Here is a 12649-nt window from a genome sequence, read left to right on the forward strand (position 1 = left end):
TGTGCTAGGCTTACTGCAATTTGATTATAATAATAAAAAGAAGCACTTAATAAATACACTTTGAACAATACCATATTTATTTGAGTAACTCAACAAAAATACATTCAATAGATTACAGATCCAAAAACATTGTTGAAGTGTAAATTTAAATAATGTGCACATTCACGCCATCTATCATTCATTGGTTTTTGTGATTTGTTTTTAGGTCTGTGTGCAGTAAAATTGTCATCTATACCTCTTTTGACATTGCTGACGTCTACATCGGCCTACGACTAATGGTTGCCAAGAAATACTAAGTGGTAATCAATGTTACACAATGTGGATAGGGACACCAGTACATGAATCATAAGCAAAGCACATTTTAAGACATACGTTTTTGAACAACATCCTTGGGTCGCTTGCGAGGCTCACAGCCCCCGGTTTTGGTTGCTGTTGGTTACGGTTGCATGAGCACACTTTGGACCCGGTCATCAAACCTTCTGAAACCTTCTTTTAATCGGTTTGAGCTTTTGAGACACAGTTGTTACACAGTTGAATCCTGTTGTCATTGCGACCAAAGGATTTTCAGATATGTATGTACAGTTTGTGTATGTGTGGTTACGCTGTGATCCCAGGACAGTATAATTCATCTATTCGTCTTCATCCACCAGACTCAGTCCAGGTACTTCTCTGCCCGCAGGATCTGACAGTACATCAGCAGGGAGAAGACTAGGGCCAGAATCTGAGCAAGGAAAACACAATTGGTCACAATGAGTTCAGGATTTCTAAGACTTATCATGGGGGTCTTCTGTCGGCTTAAAGACACAGTTTCAAACGTCGATTATGGTTTTTAGTACAATCTAAACAAAAAAACTAAATTCAACTTTTATTTATACCTTTTTTAAATATCTGTCATAAATGTATCCTTATATGTACTTCTCTTTTGTAAATGCCTCTCTTACTTTACCTCCTCCCGTTAACCTGTTAACTGTAGTCTCCTTCATTTGTTCTCTCCCTATTGTTAAAAACGGGGCCGTGTATCGTATGTTACACAGGATGACCTTATAGTCACTCTTCAATAAGACATCTGAACTCAAGACCCACCTAACATGCCCTTCTCCCGCTGAACCAGAGTCAAACGATGGGATTAGTGGCTCTACCTGAACGATCCCGATGCACACTCCAAACACCAGGACGGAGGGGATGTTGTCCAACAGCCACTGCCTGGCCTTCTGGTAGCAGGCCTGAGGCGGCAGGGGGGTAGGATAAACAACACACAGTCAGGAAGAGCAGAAGAGTGTTCAAGCGTCCAGTGGTGGATCATCATGTTACAAGAACTCAATGGTGAGCAGCAGGAAAAGGGCCCAAAAAGTTAACCACAAGGCAGAAAGATGCTGGAGTTTGACCAGAAACAATTGTGATGTGAACTGGCTGTAAGAAATTGCATCATTGCTGTGGTGAGCGTTGAATTCCAAGCATTCTTGTATGTGTGAAAGAATATACAGTTACCCATGCATGCGCACAACACACACATCTGGAATGCAATTCCTGGGAGCCCAGCTTTCCCCGAATGATGAGCCCCTCACACACACACACACACACACACACAGTCTGTTACACAACTCCCCAACACAACAACTCCCTAACACAGCACAACACAACAAAACAACTCCACAACACAACACAACAACACAACTCCCCAACACAACACAACAACAGAACAACACAACCCCCCAACACAACAACTTAACTCCCCAACACAACAACACAACTCCCCAACACAACAAAACAACACAACTCCCCAACACAACACAACAACACAACTCCCCAACACAACAACTCCCTAACACAGCACAACACAACAAAACAACTCCACAACACAACACAACCACACAACTCCCCAACCCAACACAACAACACAACTCCCCAACACAACACAACAACACAACTCCCCAACACAACACAACCCCCCAGCCCCTGCCCGGCCCGGTGCGTGGGACCGCCTCACCTCGCTCCAGCCCTCCACACACTGGCCGGCCCCCACTGAGCAGCAGGAAGAGGGCAGCGTGTCGTTCAGCACCCCGTACCAGTCCGTCTTGTCTGTGACGCCGCAGCACTTGAACTGCAGGCAGAGGGAGGGACAGACACGCACACACTGTTATTCCACACGGAGGAATCCTCTGGGCTTACTTCCTGTGGCTGCTCTTCACTAACACCATTGTTGTTGTTGTTGTTGTTGTTGTTGTTTTAATACTAACTAACAGTTGTATGTATGATACTTCATTGTTTTGTAATGTATAGAATAGAGGCATCTCAATATTGAAGATATTGTAGCAGAGGATTCTGGGTAAGCACACCCCCCCCCCCCTTTTTTTTGTGTCAGTATGTCTTTATTATTGTTGTTGTTGTTGTTGTTTGTTGTTTTATCTTATGTCTCGTGAATTTTTTAATTTAAAACAATTAGAAAAAGTTGCCGAAGTAATGTTTTAAACTAGGTCGCCCTTATTCGGTTGATGAGGAAACACGGTGTGAGTCCGGTCTGGTCAGAATAGCAGCTTCAAACTAACTTGTTGGTGGCTAGACTGGGGACTTTGTGTTGGAGTTTAAAGACTGGGATGAGGCAAACCTCCGTCCTTTAGCTGTTTAATCACACCCCTCCACACCAATAACCATATATAACCATCTTGATTATACGTCCGCCTCCTACATGGCATCCACAGGCCTAGGCTTGGGGAGGAGGGAGAGGCCAGCCCTAACATCTACTGAACCCCTGCATTATGTGTGTTTGGAGTGGATAATATCTCAGAGGGACGGGGGCCTTCTGGGGGGGGGGGGGGGGGGGGTATCCATCCTCACCATCTTCTGAACGTTGTCCCAGGACTTCTTGAGGCCCTCATCACTCGTGTAACTCTTCATCCCTTCCTTCAACTCGCCCTGCGCTTTGGAGTCCAGCTGAAGGGAGGGAAAGACAGCAATGTGCTACATGATGATCCAGAAGGGTGGCTCATAATATAGATATGGATAAGGACGTTTTTTAAATGAGCCATATAGCTGTGTTCATTTATACCAGCGTAGCAAATACATGTTTTTAGTAAGATAACCTATGATGAGTTATAATAAGTGCACAGGTATTTATTCAGACATTTTCTACAGTGTTTTTTTTTTTTTTTTTACAGTGGACCGGCACAACAACAGACAGATGTGTTCATCACAGCACAACATGAGACCCCCTGGATCCGTGCCTTACCTTATTGTGGAAGACGTGTATCACCAGCACTAGGGTCACTTCTGTCAGAACCAGGAGCAACAGGATCACAAAGAACTACAAGACAATAAAATAGAGCTATTTTTGATCCTTCACAGTTAATGATACTTCATTAACTGTTTTGTTGGGCAAAACAGTTAAATGAAAGTGAAATGACAGAATTTAGTGAACATGGCAACAGAAAAGCACAGAAACCCTCCCCATAACACATACAGCTGCTATACATTACACGTGAGAACACACATGTAATTCAAGCTCAGAGCTCACCACTCTCATAACTGCAAAGAGAGAGAGGTTTGTTCAGTCCATAGTGTTCCTGAATATTGGACATGCGTGAGCAATTTCTGTTTTCTTTAGCCTTTAAAGACGATGTATATGAACTGTCTTGGGTTTAAAGGTGAAACAATTATTATATCCCCCTCTCTAGATAAGACAGCGTGTTCTGCGTATCTGGTGACCTCGTCCACTCTCCAACCCACCCGGTACTTCAGGTGTTGGCGTTGTTGAGTGTTAGTTAGTCGTGGTGTTAATCACCGTCATGAGAAGGCAGCGTTGCTCCTTCAGGGCGCCCAGGCAGCCCAGGAAGCCCGTAACCATGGTGACGCCGCCAGCCACCAGCAGCAGGTTGGCGGCGGAGAGGGAGGGAAAAGACAGAGGAAGGGAGGAGAACTCGGCCTGGGTGAAGGACAGCCACACCCCGACACCAAACAGGCCACAGCCGCCCAGCTACACACCCGAGGAGGAAGAGGGTTTTGACTTTGGTCAGAGTTAGAACCAGGATTTAAAATGACTTTAACTTTAAGGTGACATATTATACCACCAGGTGTGTGTGTGATTAGCCATTACTCTTCTGACATCGCACGTTGTCAAGTTAACAAGATGTATGACGGATAGATGTGTAACGTTTGCTACAGTCCACTGGGTAGGCTGGTAGACTGATCTATGCACCACACATCTAGGTGGACACACCCACTTGTGATGACAGAAAAGGCAGATTTTCAAAACGGCTTGTAATGATTAATTTCACTCATACCTGGTGCTATAATATGTCACCTTTAAACTTAACACAAATATGCATGTTCATTGCAAATCACAAAAATGTAAATAGCATTTAATGAAATCGGTTAAAATGTGTTTTTCTGTTCATATATATTGCCTGCAAATAAATTAGCCGATGTTTACCTATTCTAACAATCAGTCTTTTGGTGGTTTCGTCAGTTGATCAGCCACAAAACCCAGTAGTCCTCTCTGAAAGGCTGACGGTCTAAGCTTGGAATATTACTGGATGTCATTAAACTGGAAGGATATTTTTGCTTCAAATCCAAATATGTAAACTGATGCAAATACTTTTACCTAGTTTGAACACTCTGGGGCATTTCTTGTAGCCCCTGTGTGTGTGAGTGATATGAAGAGCAGAGCGAGCTGGCACACTGCACGGTTCAAGCTCTTTTCCAGATGCTCCTCCGAGCAATAAGCAGGTCCTCTCCTGTAATCTAGCCTTGTGTTTTTAATCACAAGCCTAGATTCATTGCAGCCTTCTGCAGGGTAAAGTCAAGGACATGGTTCTGATTCACGACCCGTTCCCCGTCCATTAAGGGGCTGACTCATTCCAGTCTAATGTGAACACCTTGAACTGGTTTAGTTGGACTATATCGATGGTTGGGAGACGCACAGACTGAACCCTTGAATAATAACTGCATCATTTAATGATTAAAAGAAAATAATGGTTTATTTTATTTTATTCGTTAAATGATGCAGTTATTGTTCTCTAGATCTATGAACAAAAGCAAAGCCTTGTTGGCCAAAGTATAGATCATAAGAAACCTGGTAGGATCGGAAATTCATCAACAGAATGTCAACAGAAATTACCCAAAATATGACTGAATTTGACAATATCATCAGCATCAGGCCCTGTAGTAAACATGGTACTACGATACAAACGAATCGTTCTATATTTGAATTGAACGACTTCTGTTGCCAAACCTCAGGAACCATCGTGTAGCTTTGCCAATGGGAATGGGTGTGCTCTTGTTGACTTTCTGTCAGCGTCAGCGTTTCTGTCAGTGTACTAAAATATCTCTGAGTCAGCGACAAAGAGATATATAGAATCATATTAGTATTATATGATCATTTTATTGATTCTCGCAATTCAATTCTTTGTTATCGAGCCTTATGGATGAAGGATGATAAAAAACAATTCAAAACAACTTTGGATCAACAAAAAGTCATACACATTCTTTTTCTTGCTCTTTGTGAGTCTCTTTGCGGTAATCACTGAAACTCAGCTTTTCGGTGTAGGGCTTTTAAACTTGCTGTTTGTCATTTTTTTACAATAAAAAATCATAGAAGACTGCACTTTGATTTCCTTTGAATTGCTGATCTCATATAACTGAGATGTACAGAAATAGAAAAGCCATTACCAGCATGCAAATATGTTGTTGATAGTTTTGAGTAGTAAAACTAACATGCACAGGGGTAAAAAAAAAAAATAGGGAGGACAAATGCTATTGTAAAAAAGTCATAAAACAAAACGTTTTGCTAGATTTGAGTCAGACCTTTCTCAAAAAAGTTTTCCTTAAAAGGAAATATTTCAGTTGCAGCAACTGCAAGCTTTTCGTCCACTCTTTTGTTTAAGTAATCATTTCTGTTTTGTTTGACTACAGTGCCCAGCGTCTAGCTTCTACAAGACATTGGAGGCTGATGGAGAGATAGTGCTGTTCAATTCTTTATACAAAGGATAAATGACAAAGCAACACCAGACTAGGTAAAGAGTCAAAGGAATACGAACCCAAAAGATGAGGTTGAAGACAAACATCAGATATTTGACGCAGCACAGGCACTTCCGAGACACCGACATTCTGAGAGAGAGAGAGAGAGAGAGAGAGAGAGAAAGAGAGAGAGAGAGAGGGAGAGAGAGAGGGGGGGGGGGAGAGAGAGAGAGAGAGAGAGAGAGAGAGAGAGAGTGGGTATAGAGTGTAGTAATAATAACTATTAAAAATGTATTTTTTAATGATAGCAAAAATGTTGTTTTTTATAGGCTCTGGAAGTAGCCAGTTTGTGTGTCGTTGCATGACTGCTTTAGTGTGGTCAAATAATTGACTGGAGAAGAGGTTTTTTTAATGTTTTGTTGTGGTACATCTATGTTGTAGCTTTACTGTGTGTTGTGTGTGTGTGTGTGTGTGTGTGTGTGTGTGTGTGTGTGTGTGTGTGTGTGTGCGTGTGTGTTTGTGTGTGTGTGTGTGTGTGTGTGCGTGTGTGCATGCGTGCGTGTGTGTATGAGTGTGGGTGTGCGTGCCTGTGTGTCTTTTTACATTCACAATTATCATTGCTTGCTCATTTCAATGTTTATACTCTGAACACTGGAACCTTTCTTTACATCGATTTCATCATGACATCATTTTTTATCCACTGCCTGTTTACGTCCTAATTGCACTGAAACACACACTTTGCACTGTACTGTATTATTTTGGTTAGGCCAGCCTGTGTCTGAACCTGTCGTCAGTTGACACTCTACAACATAACCAGGTGCATGGTCCAGAATGATAGTGTTTGGATGACCAAATGGCCCTTAAAGTGACCCCCACTAAGCCAACCTTGCTCGCCAAACAGGAAGTCAGTCTCCTGACAGGAAGGAAGCTCCCTCCCCTGCTTACTGGATGGGGATAGGGATAGGGGGAGGCGGGTTTTGGGGTCGTAATAATAGCAAATGGCAGAGTGGATGGGTGACTCACCCTGCAAACCAGTACGACTCATTCATACCTTCATTCCCCGCTCTCTCCCACCACCGGCCCCACTCTGACCAGTGCAGCCACAACAAGCGCAGAGGACTCAGTCCCTTGTGTTCAACGGATGACTACATGGCCATTGGATGAATTTTATAATGACTGTTTATAATGACCGTTACCGATCTCATCACATGAATCGCTCATGTGATAATATCATCAATGATCATTACAAACAGTTGCAGAGCTATAATTCAGAAGACTTGGCTAGAGCAAACCGGTCTTTTCTTTTGATGCATGTTGGGAATCTGTCTTGACTCCCTTGTTACACTGCAGCCTTTTAAAGATCATATGGAGTCGAGATGATGTGTATGTCTTGATTCTCGATAAACACAAATCAGTCCTTAATAAGGTTGAGCTGCTTAATATCTCTGGATGGTGGAAAGATGGGAAAATAATGTGTTTATAGGCCTAATGCTATCAAGATGTAGAAAAGATGGCTTGTCTGTTCCTCTAATATAGAATGAGTCACTGTGGTGTTTTAAACGGCAGCTCCAAGCATTATACGCCACAGGATTCCTGATACCCTACTGGCACCATCACCATATTTCCAGTTTAAATTTCCACTGAAGATCACACACTTTACACAGCATTTTCTTTTTATTTTGTTATTTGATGAACAAACATAGGACTACAGTATATGCTATTCTTCCCATTATCCTACAAAGCTTTCCTGTTTCATAGTTTGAACAGGTTGGTGCATTTGAAGAATTATTCTTTATAATGGGTTATTGACATTATTCATACAGTACTCAAATAATAATTCATGAGTTAAACCATAAGGCTTTTGTGTTTGCTGTTTGTGCACGGGTGCACTCAAAACACATTTAAAATGCACTTTACCTGAAGCTTGCTCTTTCAGGGCTTAATGGAAGAAACTTTTATCCAATCTCTTCTTTTTCTTCTCCTTGTAAATCGGTATAGATTTCCTTTTGGATGTAATCCTTCAGGTATGAAACAAGCATGTGAGATAACAACTGGAATGTTCTGTTTCCCACTCTTTTTCTTCTTCCCCGTCTTTCTGTTCTGTCTCTTATGCTTGATCTGTCTCTTCCCTCCCTACAGTCTTCTCTTCCTTCTCCGTCGGCTCATGCACAGACTGCAGGAATCCTGGCTATTCTCCTCACTCTCGACGGGAGTTTAGTTACACAAGGCTTTGGTTTTTCAACTCCCTCTGGCGTTTTCACTGCAGCTCTCTAAACTACCTCTTTCTTTCCCTCTCTCTCCCCTCTTGCTCTACCTCCCAATCCCTTCCAGATGTCGGTGCCCCCACCCTCCCCTTCCCCCACCATCACCATTCTTGTCCTTACCCTTTAACTCACATCAACCATCCGACTGGTCAGGAAAGGGAGGAAGTGTGCGTGTGGTTGCGTGCGTCTGTGCATGTGCGTGTGTGTGTGTGCGTGCGTGTGCGCGTGTGTGTGCCTGTACATGTGTGTGTGTGTGTGTGCGTGTGTGTGTGTGTGCGCAAGTGTGTGTGTGTGTGTGCGTGTGTGTGTGTGTGTGCGAGAGACAGAGAGATTGGAGGGGGGATTGGGGGGGTTACCCAGAATATAATCTCGGATCTAGCAGTCCTACTACTACAACAGCAGAACTTCTTGAAGGGGACTGCAAAGGGGACAGTTATAACTTAAGAGGTTTTGTTTCCTGTTTCGTTTCGAAGAAAACGCATTCGAGGGAGTAGATGAAACTTTCAGAATGTGATTCTAATAACTCTATTTCCACATATGACCTTGGTCTGAGATCTTTTCATATAGGCCTACTTTATTTTAAGATTTACTCTTGCCGGCCGAGTTTTAGTCCGCTAATTTCGAGTTTACAAATCTCTGCTTCCAGCAACATGATTCTTAGGAAGACATAAGGAAGTGAAACACCACGTTTACAGATGTGAGCAGCTCGGCCATCAGCCATTAGATATGAATCTAAAGTCTGTTTTTTCGATCTACCCAGAATGTAGATACGAATATGTATGTGTATGTATGATGTTTTCTGTTCTACAAAACCTTTTTAAAAAAAAGGCAAGAACTACGTTTTAGCACACGACTCAATGACGCCACCTGCTGGTCAGAACCACATCTATTTTGTATTAAGAATAGACCGTTTATGTATCGACGACCTCAGGTAAGCTAAAGTAGCTGATGGGATTGTAATCCATCCACAAAATCGTATTTGCAGTTATGAGTTTATCAGTTTACAGGTCAAATTTTATTTTTAAGTCGATACATATTTTCATGCTAAGTCAATTCATAAAATACAGAGTTAATTATTTATTCCAAGTAAAACACAGAAAGCTGCTGCGGCCCGACGTTACACTTTTACAAAAACATTGATTAGTTCAATAGAAACGGCAGTAATTGATTCAGTAGGATTCCTTATCCATGTCGACGTCTGAGTGTAACACCAGAATTACTTAGTTAACTGAAATACACTGACCGCGGTGAATTTAGTTTTAGGTTGGATATTCGACAGATATTCAGTCCAGTTCCAGCCGCGACTTCACGGAGATTTGCCCGGCAATAGCAGCAGGAGAACGGTTAGCACACCTCGCAGAGCCTCGCGGTGAATCGCTAGAAACTGATTTAGAAAAAGCCTAAGATTAGGACACACCACTTTTTATGGTATTTTAGTGCTTCCTCTATTTTATATGAATATTAATATGCAGGAATGATCATGTTTCATTCAATAGCTTCCATGCCACGTGACCCAGTGACTCCAAACCCATATCCAATTGTAGAACTAAAGCCTAAGATTAGGACACACCACTTTTTATGGTATTTTAGTGCTTCCTCTATTTTATATGAATATTAATATGCAGGAATGATCATATTTCATTCAATAGCTTCCATGCCACGTGACCCAGTGACTCCAAACCAGTATCCAATTGTAGAACTAAAGCCTAAGATTAGGACACACCACTTTTTATGGTATTTTAGTGATTTCTCTATTTTATATGAATATTAATAAGCAGGAATGATCATGTTTCATTCAATAGCTTCCATGCCACGTGACCCAGTGACTCCAAACCCATATCCAATTGTAGAACTAAAGCCTAAGATTAGGACACACCACTTTTTATGGTATTTTAGTGCTTCCTCTATTTTATATGAATATTAATATGCAGGAATGATCATATTTCATTCAATAGCTTCCATGCCACGTGACCCAGTGACTCCAAACCAGTATCCAATTGTAGAACTAAAGCCTAAGATTAGGACACACCACTTTTTATGGTATTTTAGTGATTTCTCTATTTTATATGAATATTAATAAGCAGGAATGATCATATTTCATTCAATAGCTTCCATGCCACGTGACCCAGTGACTCCAAAGCAGTATCCAATTGTAGAACTAAAGCCTAAGATTAGGACACACCACTTTTTATGGTATTTTATTGCTTTCTCTATTTTATATGAATATTAATAAGCAGGAATGATCATATTTCATTCAATAGCTTCCATGCCACGTGACCCAGTGACTCCAAACCAGTATCCAATTGTAGAACTAAAGCCTAAGATTAGGACACACCACTTTTTATGGTATTTTATTGCTTTCTCTATTTTATATGAATATTAATAAGCAGGAATGATCATATTTCTTTCAATAGCTTCCATGCCACGTGACCCATTGACTCCAAAGCAGTATCCAATTGTAGAACTAAACCCTAAGAATAAGACACACCACTTTTTATGGTATTTTAGTGCTTTCTCTATTTTATATGAATATTAATATACAGGAATGATCATATTTCTTTCAATAGCTTCCATGCCACGTGACCCAGTGACTCCAAAGCAGTATCCAATTGTAGAACTAAACCCTAAGAATAAGACACACCACTTTTTATGGTATTTTAGTGCTTCCTCTATTTTATATGAATATTAATATGCAGGAATGATCATATTTCTTTCAATAGCTTCCATGCCACGTGACCCAGTGACTCCAAACCAGTATCCACTTGTAGAACTAAACCCTGAGAATAGGACACACTACTTTTTATGGTATTTTAGTGCTTCCTCTATTTTATATGAATATTAATATGCAGGAATGATCATATTTCTTTCAATAGCTTCCATGCCACGTGACTCAGTGACTCTAAACCCGTATCCAATTGTAGAACTGAAGCCTAAGATTAGGACACACCACTTTTTATGGTATTTTATTGATTTCTCTATTTTATATGAATATTAATATGCAGGAATGATCATATTTCATTCAATAGCTTCCATGCCATGTGACCTAGTGACTCCAAACCAGTATCCAATTGTAGAACCAAAGCCTAAGATTAGGAAACACCACTTTTTATGGTATTTTATTGCTTTCTCTATTTTATATGAATATTAATAAGCAGGAATGATCATATTTCATTCAATAGCTTCCATGCTACGTGACCCAGTGACTCCAAACCAGTATCCAATTGTAGAACTAAAGCCTAAGATTAGGACACACCACTTTTTATGGTATTTTAGTGATTTCTCTATTTTATATGAATATTAATATGCAGGAATGATCATATTTCATTCAATAGCTTCCATGCCATGTGACCCAGTGACTCCAAACCAGTCCAATTGTAGAACCAAAGCCTAAGATTAGGAAACACCACTTTTTATGGTATTTTATTGCTTTCTCTATTTTATATGAATATTAATAAGCAGGAATGATCATATTTCATTCAATAGCTTCCATGCCACGTGACCCAGTGACTCCAAACCAGTATCCAATTGTAGAACTAAAGCCTAAGATTAGGACACACCACTTTTTATGGTATTTTATTGCTTTCTCTATTTTATATGAAAATTAATAAGCAGGAATGATCATATTTCTTTCAATAGCTTCCATGCCACGTGACCCATTGACTCCAAAGCAGTATCCAATTGTAGAACTAAACCCTGAGAATAGGACACACCACTTTTTATGGTATTTTAGTGCTTCCTCTATTTTATATGAATATTAATAAGCAGGAATGATCATATTTCTTTCCATAGCTTCCATGCCACGTGACCCAGTTACTCCAAACCAGTATCCAATTGTAGAACTAAAGCCTAAGATTAGGACTCACCACTTTTTATGGTATTTTAGTGATTTCTCTATTTTATATGAATATTAATATGCAGGAATGATCATATTTCATTCAATAGCTTCCATGCCATGTGACCCAGTGACTCCAAACCAGTATCCACTTGTAGAACTAAACCCTGAGAATAGGACACACCACTTTTTATGGTATTTTAGTGCTTTCTCTATTTTATATGAATATTAATATGCAGGAATGATCATATTTCATTCAATAGCTTCCATGCCACGTGACCCAGTGACTCCAAACCAGTATCTATTTGTATTACTTAACAGGACACATCAAACACAGACCAGTATCCATTTGTATTACTAAACAGGACACATAAAACACACCTCTTTATGGAATTTTACTGCTTCCTCTATTTATTAACTGCAGGCTTAGTTAACATATGCCTTTGCAAGTTCAACACTTTTAGTTTCAAAGAAACACTATTTGCACAAGATACATTCCAAGTCTCCTTTCTTGGCCTTTTCATAACTGTTGCTGTCCATTGCCAAACACAGGGCATGAAACCATCGTTCACAGTCATCACACTGGACCTGTTAAAGTGAA

At 40.6% G+C, this 12649-nt stretch overlaps 1 protein-coding gene across 3 annotated transcripts; it reads right to left on the bottom strand.

Annotated features, from left to right (window-relative positions):
* Positions 1–56: 56 nt before the first annotated feature.
* tspan4b (tetraspanin 4b) lies at positions 57–9598 on the bottom strand. 3 transcript variants are annotated; one of them, XM_079745859.1, is made up of 9 exons: positions 9460–9598; positions 7870–7970; positions 6033–6102; positions 3779–3970; positions 3227–3301; positions 2836–2931; positions 1988–2101; positions 1140–1223; positions 57–721 (listed from the first exon to the last, which is right to left on the bottom strand). In XM_079745859.1, the coding sequence occupies exons 3-9, from the start codon at positions 6099–6101 to the stop codon at positions 653–655; spliced, it is 699 nt and encodes a 232-aa protein (XP_079601985.1). In that variant the 5' UTR covers position 6102; positions 7870–7970; positions 9460–9598; the 3' UTR covers positions 57–652. The 3 variants fall into 3 exon arrangements, with proteins under 3 accessions (XP_079601985.1, XP_079601986.1, XP_079601984.1); XM_079745860.1 differs by lacking the exon at positions 9460–9598 and adding an exon at positions 8337–8351; XM_079745858.1 differs by lacking the exon at positions 9460–9598 and having other exon boundaries at positions 7870–8238.
* Positions 9599–12649: the final 3051 nt, after the last annotated feature.

This window comes from Pollachius pollachius, assembly GCF_949987615.1.
Source record: "Pollachius pollachius genome assembly, chromosome: 11".
Classification (NCBI taxonomy): domain Eukaryota; kingdom Metazoa; phylum Chordata; class Actinopteri; order Gadiformes; family Gadidae; genus Pollachius; species Pollachius pollachius.